Source organism: Corythoichthys intestinalis, chromosome 22 (genome assembly GCF_030265065.1).
Source record: "Corythoichthys intestinalis isolate RoL2023-P3 chromosome 22, ASM3026506v1, whole genome shotgun sequence".
In the NCBI taxonomy this organism is placed as follows: domain Eukaryota; kingdom Metazoa; phylum Chordata; class Actinopteri; order Syngnathiformes; family Syngnathidae; genus Corythoichthys; species Corythoichthys intestinalis.
This window is the reverse complement of record NC_080416.1, coordinates 29,914,872-29,932,958: the sequence shown is the minus strand read 5'-3', so window position 1 is coordinate 29,932,958 and position 18,087 is coordinate 29,914,872. Positions and strand designations below refer to the sequence as shown.

Sequence of the window (18,087 nt, the reverse complement as noted above, 5' to 3'; positions counted from 1 at the left end):
GTGGATACACTGCCCTCTGGTCTGCCTCACATCACAAGGCTGAATCCAACTGCTCCCTATTAAGACCAATGTTTTTGCTTGAGCTAATGTTTTTTAATGCATTTGTAATTTAGTTTATAGGTATATTTAGCCGTTTTTTGTGGAAATATGTGTCTGAACCATTTGTTAAGAGCATTGTGAAAAAAAAAAAAAAAAAATTATAGCATTTAAGCTAGCGGACTTTAGGTATGTTATTTTGTTGTACTTAGATCCTCATTTATTTATTTATTTTTTATACCGTTTGAGGCTCAGCTCAGGTATTTTAATTTTTCATGTTCCTTATCCTATTACTCGACTATTCAAACTAACTAGTTCATCGATTAAAGAATATGCGATTGCCTCCAGAAATCTAAACATGGCATGCTTTTATTTTTGAAATGTTCACCGGAAGTACGTTTGCTAAGCCACTAACCGTAAACTTTACACCCAGTAAAAAGAAACAAAAACAAAATACACTTCCCTTTCGTCATGCATGTTGATCAGTAAAAGATTTTTTTTCTTTTGTTCGCATGGCTTGCAAATTCTTTAATCCAGCGAGTTTTCATGTTTGATGTGTCACCTTTTAACCGCAATTTTGCATTGTGGAGAAGACTGTCAATGTTTTATAGCAGACTAAAGTGGTTAGTACTGTACGTTGTCTTTTTTTCCATTAGCCCAATGTAGCAATGCTGTTTTACCATGTTTAATATAGACGTGTTTCCTTATTTTGTATGTATGAACTCGTGTGCCGAGTGCACACAGCACACGCACGCATATATGTACGCACGCATGCACACAGCGATAAATCGCAGGCGGAAAAATTACCACCCTCATTTTTATTACCCTGCGATAATCTGACTTAGTGCATATCGCGACAGGTTTAGTTGCCGCCTCTGTTAAAATCAACAATATTGAAAGCATCTAGTGTTTGGAATCGGTTTTACAAATAAGGAAATCCTTATTATTTTTGCTTCATCTACATCAAATTTTAATCCATAGAAGAATTTATACTAATGCTCTGTCGTAGCTCCCAGCTAAGGTACATACAGTGGGGAGAACATGCATTTGATACACTGCCGATTTTTCTGGTTTTCTTATTTGCAAGCCATGTAGAGGTCTGTAATTTGTATCATAAGTTCTCTTCAACTGTGAGGGACGGAAACTAATAAAATATAAAAATCCAGAAAACCACATTGTATAATTTTTAAATAATAAATTTGTATTTAACTGCATGAAATAAGTACTTGATACATTACGAACTAGTAAATATTTCGGCTCTTAGTTCTTTTTCAAGAACCCCTCCTGTTCTCCACTCATTACCGGAGGTAACTGCACCTGTTTAAACTTGTTACCTGTATAAAAGACACCTGTTCACATGCTCAAACAAACAAACTCCAACCTCTCCACAATGGCCAAGACCAAACAGCTGTGTAAGGACATCAGGGATAAAGTAATAGACCTGCACAAGGCTGGGATGGGCTACAGGAAAATAAGCAAGCAGCTTGGTGAGAAGGTAACAACTGTTGGAGCCATTATTAGAAAACCGAAGAAGTTCAAGTTGACGGTCAATCTGCCTCGTTCTGGGGCTCCATGAAAGATCTCACCTCGTGGGGCATCACTGATCATGAGGAAGGTGAGGGATCAGCCCAGAACTACACGGCAGGACCTGGTCAATGACCTGAAGAGAGCTGGAACCACAGTCTCGAAGAAAACCATCGGAAACACATTACGCCGTCATGGATTAAAATCCTACAGCGCACGCAAGGCCCCGCTGCTGTAGCCAGCGCATGTCCAGACACGTCTAAAGTTTGCCACTGACCATCTGGATGATCCAGAGGAGCAATGGGAGAAGGTCATGTGGTCGGATGAGACCAAAATTGAACTTTTTGGTCTAAACTCGACTCGTCATGTTTGGAGGAAAAAGAAGGATGAGTACAACCCCAAGGAGACCATCCCAACCGTGAAACATGGAGGAGGAAACATCATTTTTGGGGGCTGCTTCTCTGCCAAGGGGACAGGACAACTGCACCGTATTGAGGGGAGGATGGATGGGGCTATGTCTCGCCAGATCTTGGCTGACAACCTCCTTCCTTCAGTGAGAGCCCTGAAGATGGGTCGTGGCTGGGTCTTCCAGCATGACAACGACCCAAAGCACACAGCCAAGGCAACTAAAGAGTGGCTCCGTAAGAAGCATCTTATGGTCCTGGAGTGGCCTAGCCAGTCACCAGATCTGAACCCGATAGAAAATCTATGGAGGGAGCTGAAAGTCCGTGTTGCCCGGCAGCAGCCCCGAAACCTGAAGGCTCTGGAGAAGATCTGCATGGAGGATTGGGCCAAAATCCCTGCTGCAGTGTGTGCAAACCTTGTCAAGGACTACAGGAAACGTTTGGTATCTGTAATAGCAAACAAAGGTTTCTGTACCAAATATTAAGTTTGATTTTTGTGATGTATCAAATACTTATTTCATGCAATTAAATGCAAATTTATTATTTAAAAATCATATGTGATTTTCTGTTTTTTTGTATTAGATTCCGTCCCTCACAGTTGAAGAGAACTTATGATACAAATTACAGACCTCTACATGCTTTGCAAGTGGAAAAGCCAGCAAAATCGGCAGTATATCAAATACTTGTTCTCCCCACTGTGCATGTATGTAAAGAGCGTTGCTGACAGCTACATCACCACTACATAATAATGAGACTTTGTTTCTCGTAGCAATAGTAAAACTTTAAATTCTTACTTTTTTTTTTTTTTTTAAATAATTAATTTATTTGGCCCGAATATTCCATCGTAGAGTCGTACCAACGTGCATCAATTTTTTTCTCACGTACTTCCCTCCACTGACACGTGACATTTATTTATCCACTCTGCTGGTGCTCACTCTTATAACAATATAGACATACCACAAACATAGAGAGTAAGAATTGTATTGAATCCCGTTGGAAAACTGAAGTCTCAGTGTTCTGAATTTGTTTGCATTCCATTCTTTTGCAATAGTTCATGCCATCAGCATTAGACCTCATTGTTTGTTACTTAATATTGTTATCTATGTTTTTATTTGTAGTTTAATAAAGAATTTAAGTGTTCCAAAATGTTTTATGAAATAATAATTGTCAGCTAAAATTTAACTGTAAGATCAGTAAAAAAAAAATTTTTTTTTTTAAAAAGCTGGTAAAAATATTGGAATAGTCGATTAATCGTTAAAAAAGTCCCCCCAAAAAGTCGCAAAATCAGTTTATTCCCAATATCGTTCGGCCCTCATTAATGCAAAAACAATAAAGCCAATGGTGTGAAAATGGGCACATTTTTTTCCCCCTTTATGCATTTATTGACACAACACAAACTAAAACATTAGCAGCTCTGTTTAGTAAAACTCACAATAAAGATATGCTAGGATATAGATTAGCGTAGCGTTAACTATAGATTACTTCCTAGCTTGCCTTTAAATTAGCCTTTTGTTTTAATAACATGTCTTTGTTAGTGGTTAATTCTTGTGTGTCTTTACCATGTCATGATTTATTAATTGTCATGTATTGTTTGTTATATTCACGCACCGCACATTTGCGTTGTGTGGTGACTTATCACAGCCCTGTTTTGCTGGCATAGGGACCTCTCTGGACTAAAGTAAATCATTACAAATGAACTCGAATCAACCCATAAAATTGGTTCATCTCACGGAAGTACTTTGAATTATTACCAGGGCCCACACACCTGGCTGTCGTGGATGTTGTCCCCGGTTGGCCAGCGGTGTTTTCCGGGTTGCTCGCCGTGCTGCCTTTGGAAGAAATAATCCACCATGGCGTCATCCTGGGAACGTCCGGCACCAGCCACACCCTGAGCGGACAAAACAAAAAATTAGAATGAGTTCATCACTAATAGACGTCCAATCTGTTTGAAGTGGGAGGCAAATTATCTCACATTTGAATGGATGTTAAAGGTCCGAGCTGGACATACAGTATGTGGAGTTAGTGCAGTGCTTCTCAATTATTTTCTGTTACGCCCCCCCACCCCAGGAAGACGTAAATGTTTCGCACCCCCCAAAACTCTCTGCCGCCACTGTAAATAGTAGCATTTGTGTATTAAATTACGATTATGCCAAACACTGTGTCCTTTTTTCTGTTAAAGAAAAAAGTAAAATAGATCAACTTACAATAAAATGTGCCTTTATTAACATTTTGTTTGTAACAGAAAAGACTTAAAGCGCATAAATTTGCCTAAATGAAAAAAAAAAAAGGAAAAAACGTCACATCCAAATTGTAAAAGTACACTGACACACATTTTTTGTACATTTTTGACCATTTGATACTGAAAAATGTAATGAAACCAACAAATAATAATAAATTCAAATTGATTTGCAACATTAACGCATGAGGACAATATGCCGAAAAATTTGCCTAAAAAAACAAAACTGAATAGAAGAAAAATGACAGTGTCATTGGACTGAGGGACAGTTTTTATTTTTGCTGCTCACAGTATCAGCTCCTTTGCAATGTTTGCAATGATGTGGGGTTATTTTGCACTGAGCATGCTAACAGTGCTCACTTGTTTACTGATGTAACACTGACAAAGTGGGACGATTGTTAGCAATATTCGGGATGCTTTAGCTGAAAAACTATCAAGCGGCTTATCAATGAGATTGGGGTGTAATGTCTAATTGATTTGGCTTCCCGCTGTTCGCTACAAACATTTTTAGACACAGTAAACAGTAGAGCTGGGAATCTTTGGGCACCTAACGATTCGATTACGATTTAGAGGCTCCGATTCGATTAAAAAACGATTATTGATGCACCCCCCTACTTTTTTTTCTTTTTTCTTTTAATGTTTTGTATATCAGTTCCAAAATCATTCAAAAATCCTTTCAGGCTAAACCAAACTACTATTTCAGTATCAAGTTAACATATAACAGTAAACAAATATACAAAAATAAATGTAAATAAACTACTCCAGTCCCCATTCTGTATCAGCAGCTTTAAACTACATTCAATTAATTTAATGTTGTGAATCAACCGCTACAGTTCTTAAAATTGCTCCCGTTATTCCATAATTGAACATGATATTTGCTCTCGGTCCGTTCCTCATTGCGTCCCAAAGACCGTGCTGACTTTCTTTTAGTTCCGCTTTACCTGTTATAATTAAATAATCGGAATTTGGATGTTTGTGAATGGTTCTCGAATCTTCCACGGCCGAATCGCGAATAATCTAAGAATTGGAAATTTTGCACGCCTCTAGTAAACAGATTGGTCTTTCCTCGTCTCCCACTGTATTCAAAGTCAAAGCCTAACAGCCCGAAAACGGCGCATTCTCAGCGGCCAGGGGAGAACCGCAGGTGAGGGCGGTCGTCGAGATGATCCCAAGCTGAAAATGGGACTTCTCGGGTGGACACGTCACGTGACAACCGGAGAAGAGAGTGGGTCATCGCATGAGCCCGGTGTTCGGCGGCCGGAAAACAGCGCACAGTTCTTAATAGCTCTTTGCTCTTGCTTGGTTCAAAAATACTGCGCACACTCTGAAAATATGAGTGCCACTGCCACCCACTGAGTGGAAGTCCAAGTACAATTTATTCTAGTACCGCAAAAAAAAAGAAAAAGTATGTTCCCCGAGGTCACATGCGCCAACCCCCACATCGCTCTGCGCCCCCCTGGGGGAGCGCGACCCACTATTTGAGAAGTACTGAGTTGGTGACATAATTATCCAGATGACACTAATTGACATCTGTCATAAGCATTAAAGTGCCTGTGACACAAAAAAGCATGTTTATTTCATAATACACGAGGTATTTTATGCTCCTGAATGAAATGGACCACTTGGATGTGTGAAGAAGCGATCGATATATTTATTCAATTTTTTAATCCCGCGCTACGAAAATGACAGACTTCCGTCTTCGGTCTTGCATTGAGGAAGAGGGCACTGTGACATCTACGGGAGAAGGAGTCCTCTTCACTATACAGCCGTACTGTTGTATGAGAAGGACTAAGGATTCAGCTGATTTCGTGTATTAATTTGTTTATTTTTCGTATCACGCCAGTCAAACAGCTGCAGAAAAATCTTGCTGTACGACGGAGAGGCGTGTGAGCCTTTTGGAGGTTTTAAAAGGTTCCCTTTCACCGGTGGATATTGATCAAAACAAGCCCTACTACTGTGGGACCATTGTGTTTTGTATTATGTCAAATACTGGGATCATTTTAATATGTAGGTGGCTTGCATTTTGTGGTTGACATGCTCCTTGTTCCCTCTGCCGACAACCGCCCCCCCCGGGAGATCAATATACTCGGTTTATTGCCCTCTTCATGTGTCCAGTGTTCTGTCAAATTTTCCGACCGATCAGAAATTGCAACTTTGTGTTAAAAATAGCCGCGAATAAAGCGATTACAAAGTAAACACTACAAACTTTCTTTAAATAAAGGACTACTTACGTTTGATCATGGATGGGCATGTAAAAAGCTCTCCTCATACACATATTGTCATGTTAGCTGCATAACAACTGCAGCCGCCCTCCTATGAGTCTCTCACTGTTTACGACTTCGCCGTGTAATAAAGCATTATTTTGCCATATTTGTGTTAACCATTTGGCAGCTACATGCTCCTCCGACGTCGGCCGGTTTGTCCGGCGGTCATTATCCAGCTGCTTCCCCACAAACGAGCCTTCTGACCTCAGCAGGGGAATGACGAGCTCTAACTTGTTTGCTGCCAGGCAGGTTGCCGATCGGCGAAGACAATCGACAACCCAGTCGTCATGTGAAATGATCCGGGCTAGTTATGTGTGACTTTCCGTTTCGAAGACTTTAAAACGTTACTCGGTTCGGGTTAGCATGTCGGCTAGCTGTTACGCCTTTTGGTTTGTTTACATCCGCCAAAGCCGGGGAAGGGAAATGACATAAGCCTGACTTAGGTGGCATAAAATATCGTTCGGGAGGTGCAACAGTAAAGGTGACGTCAACAGTTTTGACCATATGGAGTAATTTTGCCATGTCGTCCTGAATGAATGCATTTTTATTATTTCATATTCCATTTAGTACAAGACTGGTATTTGTCATGACCATGCCATTTATCTAGCTATTGGGGAAAAATATTTGGATAAAAAGAATATCCTGTAAAAATATTGGAGTAGAGAGACTGAAACAATCACATTTTGTGGCTCTCTTTGTCGCGTTTTCCTCGTTCTGAATAATTCCCCCTCAATGGGCTGAATAGTAAAACCGATGAGCCCATTCTCCCGCTGACGTCATCCACCTGTTGGGGACGCTAGAGCCCCATAATGGTAGGCGTGGCTAACTGGCAGATTAAAAGACTTAATTTTTCGTCATCTGCGCTTTGCTAAATTGTTGTGTATAGTCGAATCGTCTCAAAATATGATTCTAATTCACATAATACTTTTTACGACTTCTCTCCTCCTGTCGTACGCACTTTAAGTAATGCCCATGATAGTGTCATGTCATAATTATGACGGTCTTATGACATTGTTATGACGCCGCTGTCAAATAAAGTGTTACCTATTAACCCAAATAAATCAACAAATGAGTCGCACTGGACTATAAGCCGCAGAATTCAAAATGAAGGAAAAAAGTAGCGGTTTATAGACCGAAAATTACGGTACACGTTTAAGGCCTTTATCCGTCCTAGTGTAGATGTAGTCTAAAAAAATGACTGACTGGACTCTCACATCATCGGGACTATAAAATAGAATTGTACTGATAAACTTTTTTGTGTTTTACCTGCTGGCTTTGAGGTGCAACCTGGGGGGTCTGCCCGGCGGGAGGGGCGTGTCCTCCGCTGCTCAGCACCACGGGCATGCTGCTGGGACACGTAGTTCTATGGTGGGGGCTGAAGGAATCCTGCCAGAGTACTGCTTTCCTCTTCAGCACACACTGCTCATTCCACCACAGCCTGGCAAGCAAAGCAAAAAAACAACCGTTACGCCATGACATTGCCTTTTGAATGGCTAATAAGCACTTTAAAGTACATTCTCACTTGTTGCCAGGCATAACTCAGGATTTCATTGGGGCTGTTAAAACAGGCAATAATTTTGATGACTAAATCAGCGACACTGGCTGAAAAGTGTTTCGTTTTTCCTACAAGGAGAAACGCGATGAAAATATATTGATTTTCACAAATCATGAATCATCATGAATCTGTTGACACAATGAACACGGTTGCCAGTGTTATTGCAATGCTACTATTATGAATCAACTAAGGATTTGATAACGGGAGTGAGCGGATTAGGTACATTGGCACAATCTAACGAGAGGCAAAGAAATAATGGTAAGAAAAACTACGACGCTACAAAAACTACATTAAAATACACTAGAGAAAAGTGCTCAAGGCGGAAAGAACACAAGGAGAATATTACAAAAAAAAAAAAAATTTAAAAATACACAAACAACTAGAAACTAATACTACAAAAAATACAAATTAGCTAAAAAAAAGACAAATATTAGAATGCTGCAGCTAAAACAATACTACAAAGTTTAAGAAAAAACAAGTTGACCACAACTTTAGACTGACACGATTGAAAATATGAAAATTACAACGTAAAGTTAAAGGGAACCTCGGACTTAAAGACTTGTAGGGTCTGATGAGCTACAATTGTCCTCATTTACTAAAATATGTTATTTGAAACACATAAAATATTGCTATTGATTTAAAGATCTATAATATTTAGAATATGTTTTGACCTATGGAGGGCCCCGTGTTTTATGCACGCGATGGACGCTCGTGGTGATGACGTAGTTGGCCTGGACTGGGAGAATAGCTGTGCCAACTAGCAAGCGAAGCTAGTATAGCGACTGGCATGATTTTGTCACAATCTGCTGCTGGTCACATTGTTTTCTTACAGAGCTGTGGGATGAGTTCCCAACGTCGTACCTGCATCCAATTCAGCTAATCAGCAGTGTCTTTGAACCGATCCTAGGCAGGTTGCCAAGATATTGACTTGCTGCCATTTGACAGTTCGTATTCTAGATCCCTTCGTTGCTTGCCTTGGTTTTTTACGCGGAGAGACATTACACACATGCGCACATCGGTTAAAAGCGGTGAGTACTTACTATTTGTGCTTTTATTGAATTTTTTATAAATACTTTTTGCATGCGTTTCCCTCCCATACTTTTAAGCATTGTGATTTCTTGTGGTAGCTTTGAAGCAGATTGTTGATCTGTTGACCACATTAGTCACTTAGCGTATTTAAACCACCCTTGTTTGATATTACAACATTTAAGTATTTTCTTAAGGCATCTTTAGTATGTTCTGCCTGTATGGATCTAAACAAATCAAGCTAAAAGCGCACGGTAGTACTTTGGGTGTCAAATTCGACTCTAGCAGTACATTTCGCCAGTGTAGCACATTTTGGCAGAACACCGGTTTGGTCCCACTCTCATCTCATCCAGTCTTTCCTTTTCATTTTGCTTTTGCTGCTTGATGTGTGAAATATCGACAGTGCTGTCCTGCTCATTAATGTTCCTCTCGGGTTCAAATTAAAGGGGCTGAACAGATGACATGTTTATGCAGCTAGTCATACTCTGTAAGCCCGGCAGCGTAGTCCAGTGACGTTTCTGCCCTGCGACGTCAACAACAATGGCGACCTACTAGTTGAACTAATTTTACAAATCGTTTAAAAATGAAAACATCAAGAGAGGTTTTAATATCAAATTATTTTAACTCATTATAACTTTTATCTTTTAAGAACTTCAAGTCTTTCTATCCTAAGCTCCAAAATCTTTTCAGACGAGGGATACAAAACAACCATAGAAATGTACAAAAATAATAGAGAAAAATACCCCACTCACAAACTTTTATGAAACGCAGATTTGACATAAATGTGAGACAAAAACATTTACATAATTCATAAACTAAGCAAAAAGGGGAAAAAAATACAGCATTGTAATGAAAAATAAACACAAAATGTACCACTTCTCCAATCATTACGTACTTTTATTATCACTTTGTATGATTCTCGTACGCTAAATACACTAGTAACGCTAACTACAAATCAAAGCTGTACAACTAATATCTAACATTATTTAACATAAACATAACATAAAGCACTTCATTAAATGTCTTTTAATACCAGAGGACATGGAAAAGATTCATAAAGCAGATACTGAAATGCTACACTATAAATGGAATATGACATTTTACTCTCTAAACTCTTTGGGGGAAACCGTTTCAAAGTAAAGTACTAACTTGCATGCTTCAGCAGTTCTCATTCATTATAAATGAATAATTTAAAAAAAAAAATCTGAACAGGTAACAGTTTAAATGCACTCACTGAGGTTGCGTTAATTTATAATCAACTCACTTGTCTGTGATAATAATCTATTTTAAAGCATCCTCAAACTGCCTTTTTTTGTTCTTTTTTTTTTATCGTATTCGATGAATTTATGACTATTAGCTGAAGTGTACTCACCTGCACAATCTGATTCTTGCCAAAACAAAATGTCTGCCTTGACAATGATAACAATGCTCACTTTCTGTTGTGATTCATTCAACCTGAACAGATGGATGCTGAGCAGGTTAACATCCCCCAAATAATGCAACACGCAAAGGCCGATCTGTCTTTTACAACCCCCCTGCTTACCTTACCCCCTTTAATCTCTTTTTACGGAAAATTCACCAGGTTCATATTCGGCTGAGGACACTGAGGGCCATATTGTTTCATTATATTAGCATGTTAGCTATCGTCAGGCATACACACCCCCTTTTGACGAAAGACAATTTCACGAATGTAATATATATATGTTAAAAACTGACAAAAAGCATAAAACATAACCCGTTAAAAACTCTCTTTGTTACAAAAAATGCCAGAAATGACGGCCAAAGCAACGAGGAGGCAAGTAGAAAAACACCCGGAAATCCACAACACTCGTGTCATTCACCGACATGACATGCTTATAGCATCCGGAAACGAGCGACTATTCCCGGGTTGAACGCCACCGAGAACCGGGAAGGACACCGGTGGTCCACTGACCAATACATTCATAGCATGTAACCACCACTGGCTACATTAACGGGGTGTGACAATACAGGTTAGCTTCTTCGGGCACTCACGTTAGTCTTTCTCCCTCCCTACACAACGGACATGACACAACAAAAGCACCGGCTCTGACAATCAATAAACGAGGCTTACATTCGCACGTATCCCGGTTCACTCACGCCGGAAGCGGCTTTGGCAAGAGGAAGGCTCGGTTGGTCGCTTGCTTGCTCTGTAGGTGTCTAGCAACAATAACACGGCCTCCCCCTCCTCCTCCACCACCGACTTCACAGCGCTTTCAGCCCCGGGTGAACCGGTGCCCAAACATGGGCGCCAAAAAGTGTGTTTAGCAACAAGCGGCGGTGCTGCTGGCACAAACGGTTCTCTTGCCGGTGGGCCGAGCCCCCTGCGGCCGAACAGGTACTCGTGACGCGGGTGCTAAACAAAGGCCCGCGAGCTGTCTGGAGCGGAAGACCGACACAACGGGAGGAAAGGAGGGGGGGGGACTGAAAGCTTGGGAGGTGAGTCGGCTCCGTCTCACAAAAGCCGCCCCTCTCACCCCTCCATGGCGACAATATCCGCACCGGTGGGTGGCTAAGAGCGTGCCGAGGTATCGCGAGCGGACAGCAGGCGCCACTTACCGGCGGAGAGGGTGGATGGTCGCGGATTTCGGCCCCAGCTTCTTTCTGACGCCCCAGGATTTCACTCCGACAACATGGCGGCTCGGCGGAGGAGTAGGCGCGAGCGCTGCATGATGGGAAGGGACGGGAGGGCCGGGAGAGAGCGTGCGGTTCATTGCGCCAACCGGGGAGGGGAGGGCCGCACCGGGGCCCGCTTTCTTTGTTAGGCCGTGTGTTGCATTTGTGGACCTCATTCACCATGTTTGTCAATGGACGAATAGTGTACATTCATTGCTGTATCGAGAGGGCACCGGAAAGACACCATGTACTTGGCGCTACAATACAGTAAAAAAACGAAAACATTATTCAATTTAATTAAATAAATTACTGTTATGGGGGGTGGGGGCTCTGTCTCCAAGACAACCAGGTAACTGGCAACCATGGCAACGCGCTGTGGTCAGACAGACTGAACGTCACGCGCCGCGCCTTCACCCAAAAATGCAAGCCCAAATTAGAAGCCTCATCCCGGTCACGCTGAGCTGGTGACTTCCCCAGTCCGGTTCCCCGGGGCTCCAGGGAAGACTGCCGCAAAGTGTATGGGGGTGACGTAATGCAGACAGACTGTCGCCATGGTAACAGTGTACTTACTATTCCTATTGAATACGTATTTTTAGCGTAAAACATTACTGGAAGGGAATTTTGAATGTTTTCTTTTAGATTTCATATGAGTGTGGATGTTGGTAGGACTCGAAGTAGAATTTCAGAAAATAATCCCCCCAAAAAGCACTTTTTTGGGGTAATAACTGTTTAAAATAACGAGACAAATTCCTTGTTTTTATAAAGAGTTGGCCCATTAAATTTTTTCTGAAATAAGTGAGTGCAATATACATGTAAGGTAAGTTTTGGGGTGGGACAGTTAGGGCAACAGCTATCGATTATTTTAGTGGTCCATTATTCTTTTTTTTTTTTTTTTTTTTTTTAACCTGTCCTGTTCAGCTGTTTGACACGGAGAATGGAAGTCTAAGTGCCCGGGTAGTCTGAACAGTTTTAATGTTTCACATTGAGAGTCTGACATACTCCCTTTGTGATCATTCAACATACCTCATTTATTATGACAAAACGGCGAACAGGAATGGGTTATGGGGGAACAGAAGAAAAGAAACACAAGAGAGGAAAGAGAAGAAACACAAAAAACAACAAGAAATACATTGAACGCCGAACTACACTAACTACTATGTTGGTGCTATCATCAGCTAAATGTATTTCCGGTTGACACCATGTGGGGGGCCTGTTGACCAAGGAAAGAGGGGGAAGAAGGTGGGGGAGTCTATAAGCTAAGTGATAAAAAGGGGTAGAGTGTACACAAATCATCTCTGTGATCTAGAACCCAGTAATCGTGTGAATGCCTTGTGAGTGTAAGCCCATTGGCGACCGACCTGCGCCGCCCCATCGCCAATCCCAGCACCGGGACCCCCTGCCCGAGCGCACCCAATTATATCCAGCTGCACGGGCGCGCAGCAACCACGCAGACGAGCGGAGACGCCACGCGGGCGCCGACACAGGGCCACAGCCCCCACCCAGCCAGCCCGGGGAGGGAGGGCGGTCCCGGGGAGGGGGCAGCGCAGCCCATCCCTCCTCCCGTAGCCAAGCAAAGGAGCCCTCGTCCCCCCCACCCTCCCCTCCCCGGAATCCAGGGTGGTCCCCGGGACACCTGCGCGCCCATCTACCGGCCCTCGGGAATGGCAAGAGGGGGACGCACCACCAACCCCACGCCCGTCCCCAACCCCGTAGCAGCTGGATTCAGCCATGTGAAATGAGTTATGTCCAGGGTGGAAAGTGGGCCAGAACGGTCAGGAACTCAGTTCCGCTATAAGATTCAGGGCCAGAACGGAGTTCCAGTATAGGATTCAGGGCCGGAATGCTGTTCCGGTACATGGTGCTTTGATTCCGAAAATATGACAGCAACTGCCAAAACGCTATGTTTAAAAAAAAAAATGCTAAGCTGCCACACATGCATTTCAGCTCCAAAAAGAAAACGATCTACCAACATCAGATTTACATACACAAGTGTTAACAAAAAGGATAATAAAGTGTTTGATCAGCAGAGATGGTTAGCTCTGATTGGTTCAAATGTGCATGTTTTCTGGAACAGCAAAAAAAAAAAAAAAAAAATGCTTGTTGAATTGATGCGACAAAAAAGGGCAATACAACATAAAATGGATCAAATCTTTAAGAGCAACGAAACAGTTGAGGAGGCTTATTTATCATATTTAGTTTTATTTGCTCTGATGGGGAGGTTCAGAACATCTTAGCTGTCAATGTGCACTTTGGACTTATATTTGTTCATTTATGTTAGGCTACTTATTCATTTCCTTATGATTTAAAAAAGTCAATGTTTGCGCGATCTTTAAAATATATTCCATTTCACTCTGCATAATATAAGTCATTTGTACTTATTTTTCTGAACGTATGTTACTCATATCTTTATTATTAAAAAAAAAAAAGTAAATGTATACATTAACTTCAATTTTAATATATATCCTATGTTCTTAAGTATTTAAAATTGAGATTTGGCATTTAGTATGTGAGGAAATGAGGGAAAATAAAAATTTGGAGCTGGAGGGAGGGATTATTGCTGTTTTTGTTAACTTTTATTTTGCAAATCATTGAAAAAAAATACAATTTTGGATGAAAATCAGTTTTTGTATGTGTTATAGAAATAGCTGTGCTAAAAGGTTTCTTTGCATTTCAGTAGTTTAATAGGTTTACCCCCCCCCCCCCCCAAATAAATAAATAAATAAATAGATACAATTTCTGGCTCTGTGGCGACCTTCACGTCAGGGAGTTCTGGCAAGAAATTCTAGTCACTTTCACCACTGGTTATGTCATATTCACTATTGCCACTAGAGGGCATCCAACTCAATAAAACTAAATGCAAACACTTTCAAAACAAACCATTACAACGCCATTTTAATGAAACGAATACTCGAAGCAGCAAAGTTTAATTCAAATCTTTTTTCTAATCGAATTACTCAAGTTAATTTATTAATCGTTGCAGCACTAGTGACAACACAGGTAGTCCCCGGTTGACAAACGAGTCCCATTCCTGCGCTAGCGATGCAACCCGGATTTCCGCATAAATCGGAATTAACCCTTTAAATACCTCAAAACACCCTCTAAATTAAAAAAAAAAAAAAAACTATCCAAAAACATGTATTATAGGTCCTCGCCAAGACGTTAGTCCTAGCTAGAGAACGAGCTAAGCTCCGAAATGACGATGTCAGACGTCTGTGTGGTTTGCTGACTTTATTCAGCTGCTCATGACATCAACACTTGCAGAATCAAAATAAAATGCAATGAAATCAGTCTCATCTTCAACAGCAATTCAAATTTGCGTTTACAAGTAGCTGCTGATACAGCAATAACGAGCGATTAGCATGTATCAGTTAGCATCCGCGCATCATCAAAAACAATCATATAAACTTGCCCCAAGTATTCGACCACAATCGAAAACGCACAATAAACAGTACAAAAGGGGTTATATACAGTCTTCCCCTCACAAGCAACAAATGTGCGCGCAGGCTGTCCCCTCTTCACTCTTTCTCATATGTGCGGTGTGTAAAAGCTCTCGCGTGCGGAAGTACAACCTTCTATACGCTTCCTGCGCCAAAATAAAAGCATGCGTCACGAAATAAAGGTCAACATTAAAAGAAAAAAAGAAAAAAGAAAAGCACAAGACATGCGTCGTAAAATCGAAATCACATAAATCGGGTACGTCATAACCCGGGGATTACCTGTATATGAATATCGTGATATATCGTGATACTTTGTATTCCAATAGGTTATTGATATAATCTCACTAAGAATCGATATATCATGTCCAAGCCCGTCGACGGAGGGGCAACTGGATATGTTGTCCCAGGCCTCAGGACCATAGGGGTCCCTGAATGACCCTTAATTTATTTAACTTTACATACACATATTTCTTTTTTTTATTGAAATCATTGTCCGATTAAATATTATGTTCTACCTGATATATAATTAAAAACTTTAACATATTAATTATTGCAAATATATGTTTTTTTTTTTCCTATTTTTGCAACAAAAAAAAAAAAAAACCCTTTTGTCTTAGCAGAGAATGGTTTGACTCCGCTGTGGCGCACTCAAGGCCACACTACGTACGTGCCCTGCGGGAAATTAAAATCTATCATTGTTATAAACTCTCAACATCGCGAGTCGTCATAAATCGGGTGCGCAGAAAAGAAAAGAAAAAGAAATGAAGATCATAGAGGTGAACGAGAAAAAATGATGAAGTTTTTAAAAGGGGGACAAGAAGCCAGAGAATTAGGGCTAGAGTTGGCTGTGGACGGTGATGTCGGTAAGTGAACAACAGCCGCTAAACCCTAACACTGAATGTTTACATTCGCGATCACCGTGTCCAAAGCCCGATTCGAGTCTGTCACCAGCCGCTTGTAGCCTATTGCCATGCTATAGCCATGCTCTCCATTGAGCCTGAGCATGCTCAAAAACTGGATTTCACTGATGTTATAAAAGACTTTGCTGTCAAAAAATCTAGGCGCATCACTGTTTGAGGGCTTGGTAACCTCAGGGATGTGGAGGGGGCAGGCACAGGATGTTTAGTTATTACGGGTGTAACGGTACACAAAAATCTTGGTTCGGTACGTACCTCGGTTTTTAGGTCACGGTTCGGTTCATTTTCGGTACAGTAAGAAAACAAAATGCAAAATATAAATGTGCTAGTTGTTTATTACACACCTTTGTGCTTTCAACAATAGGAACATTAGCCTATACAAAGCTAGAATTCTGCTCAAAAAGTAGCGGGTATTTAAAGATAATCCAACAACAATTTGCCTTTCAGACCCCACGTATTGGTCAGCTTTCTTTCTGAAAGAAAGAGGAAAAAGAAGTCCTGTGCTAAAGAGAAAAGCAATCCCAATGACAAAGATTTTAACATGTATTTTACAAATGAACTGGCTCAATGAATCATTTTTTTTTTTCTTATGAACGGTTTTCAAAAGCTTTATTGGTGGATTTTCTCAACTTAAAGCGCCACACAGAAATGAATAAATTTTAATTGTATAAGCAGGATATGTGTATTATTCTTATTATTTAATTACAGGTGTTTTAGCTCATTTCATTTTATTTAAATGGACTATTATTTATTTTATTACGTGTTTATATTTTACAAATGTGATGTAGTATTCATTTATATTGTATATTTCATGTTGTATAACTTTAGTTCCTATGTGAAAATAAGTTCCTACTTGTTTTGTTGTGGTAGGAGGGTTTGTATTGAACACGGGGCCGTGTTGGTTATTATTATAGCAGAGAAGACAGCAGTAAATCAACAAAGACAAGTCAACTGTGCTCCAATCTACCACTCAAGAGATCTGATGGACTCAAAAAGTGGGTTACGATTGCATATTAGTTTGAAAATCGACCGGATCCACCGTATTTTTACACGAGTGACTTCCGGTCTGCCCGATCCTAGCTACCGGTAGTGGTATTGACGCAGGAGGGTCGCGTCTCGCATCAAATAATATACTCTGCCGTTCTTTTTGCGTGCGTCGTGTTGAGCCGCTTCTGGGACGCTTCTAACACTAGCACTGCGATTGGTGCACATTGGCTGACTAACGCCCGTGTTTCACTGCGTTCTCGCGGCGGCCACGTTGTCGTGCCGTTCACGTTTCTGGGTTATACTGTCCTACCGTGTTGGTCCTTATTATAGTAGAGAAGACGCAGTAAATATAATTGACATAAAGAAACTAACCCGATCGACTCACAGCCTCGAAAAGTAAGGGTTACAATATGTCAGAATAGTTCGGTACGCCTCCGTACCGAACCGAGCACCACGTACGGAAACGGTTCAATACAAATACATGTACCGTTACACCCTTATTTGTTATACTGTTTTGTTGCTTAGCAGGCAGGCATATTACTCTCAGTTGTATTGTATTGTAGCCTACATGGGACAATAGATCGAAATTGTTTGTTTATATTGTGTCACATCACATACCGGTCTGTTAAATTTAACTGTTCATCTCTAATTAAATCATTTGAAAATTTACACTGCTTGCAAATCGTTAAGAGTACTGCGTATATTGTTGTGACAAGCCGGTGGCAGGGGTGGCGGCCTTTAATGGTCTCTTGTCCCTGGGCCCCTGCAAGTCTGTTGACAGCCCTGATCATGTCTTGTAAGCTTAGAAAATCTAAACCTTCGTGTGGAAGAAACTTATTCATTCACACAAGAGTTATTGTTATTTGTGGACTATAAGCTGCTACTTTTTCGCCTCATTTTGAGTCCTGCGGCTTATCGTCCAGTGCGTCTTATTTGTTGATTTATTTGGGTTAATAGGTAACACTTTATTTGACAGCAGTATTATAAGACTGCCACAAGACCGTCATAATTATGACATGACACTATCATGGGCATTAATAAATGCTTATGACAGTGGTCATCAAGTG

At 40.9% G+C, this 18,087-nt stretch overlaps 1 protein-coding gene across 2 annotated transcripts in view; it reads right to left on the bottom strand.

The window, feature by feature from the left end:
* pum1 (pumilio RNA-binding family member 1) overlaps nucleotides 1-11,792 on the bottom strand; it is a 66,963-nt gene extending 55,171 nt beyond the window's left edge. For both annotated transcript variants that reach the window (XM_057827661.1, XM_057827660.1), the window contains exons 1-3: nucleotides 11,623-11,792; nucleotides 7,731-7,902; nucleotides 3,730-3,852 (exon numbers count right to left, since the gene is read on the bottom strand). In XM_057827661.1, the coding sequence (XP_057683644.1) occupies nucleotides 3,730-3,852; nucleotides 7,731-7,902; nucleotides 11,623-11,777 (450 nt within the window). In that variant the 5' untranslated portion in view covers nucleotides 11,778-11,792. The remainder of the gene's footprint in view (nucleotides 1-3,729; nucleotides 3,853-7,730; nucleotides 7,903-11,622) is intronic.
* Nucleotides 11,793-18,087: the final 6,295 nt, after the last annotated feature.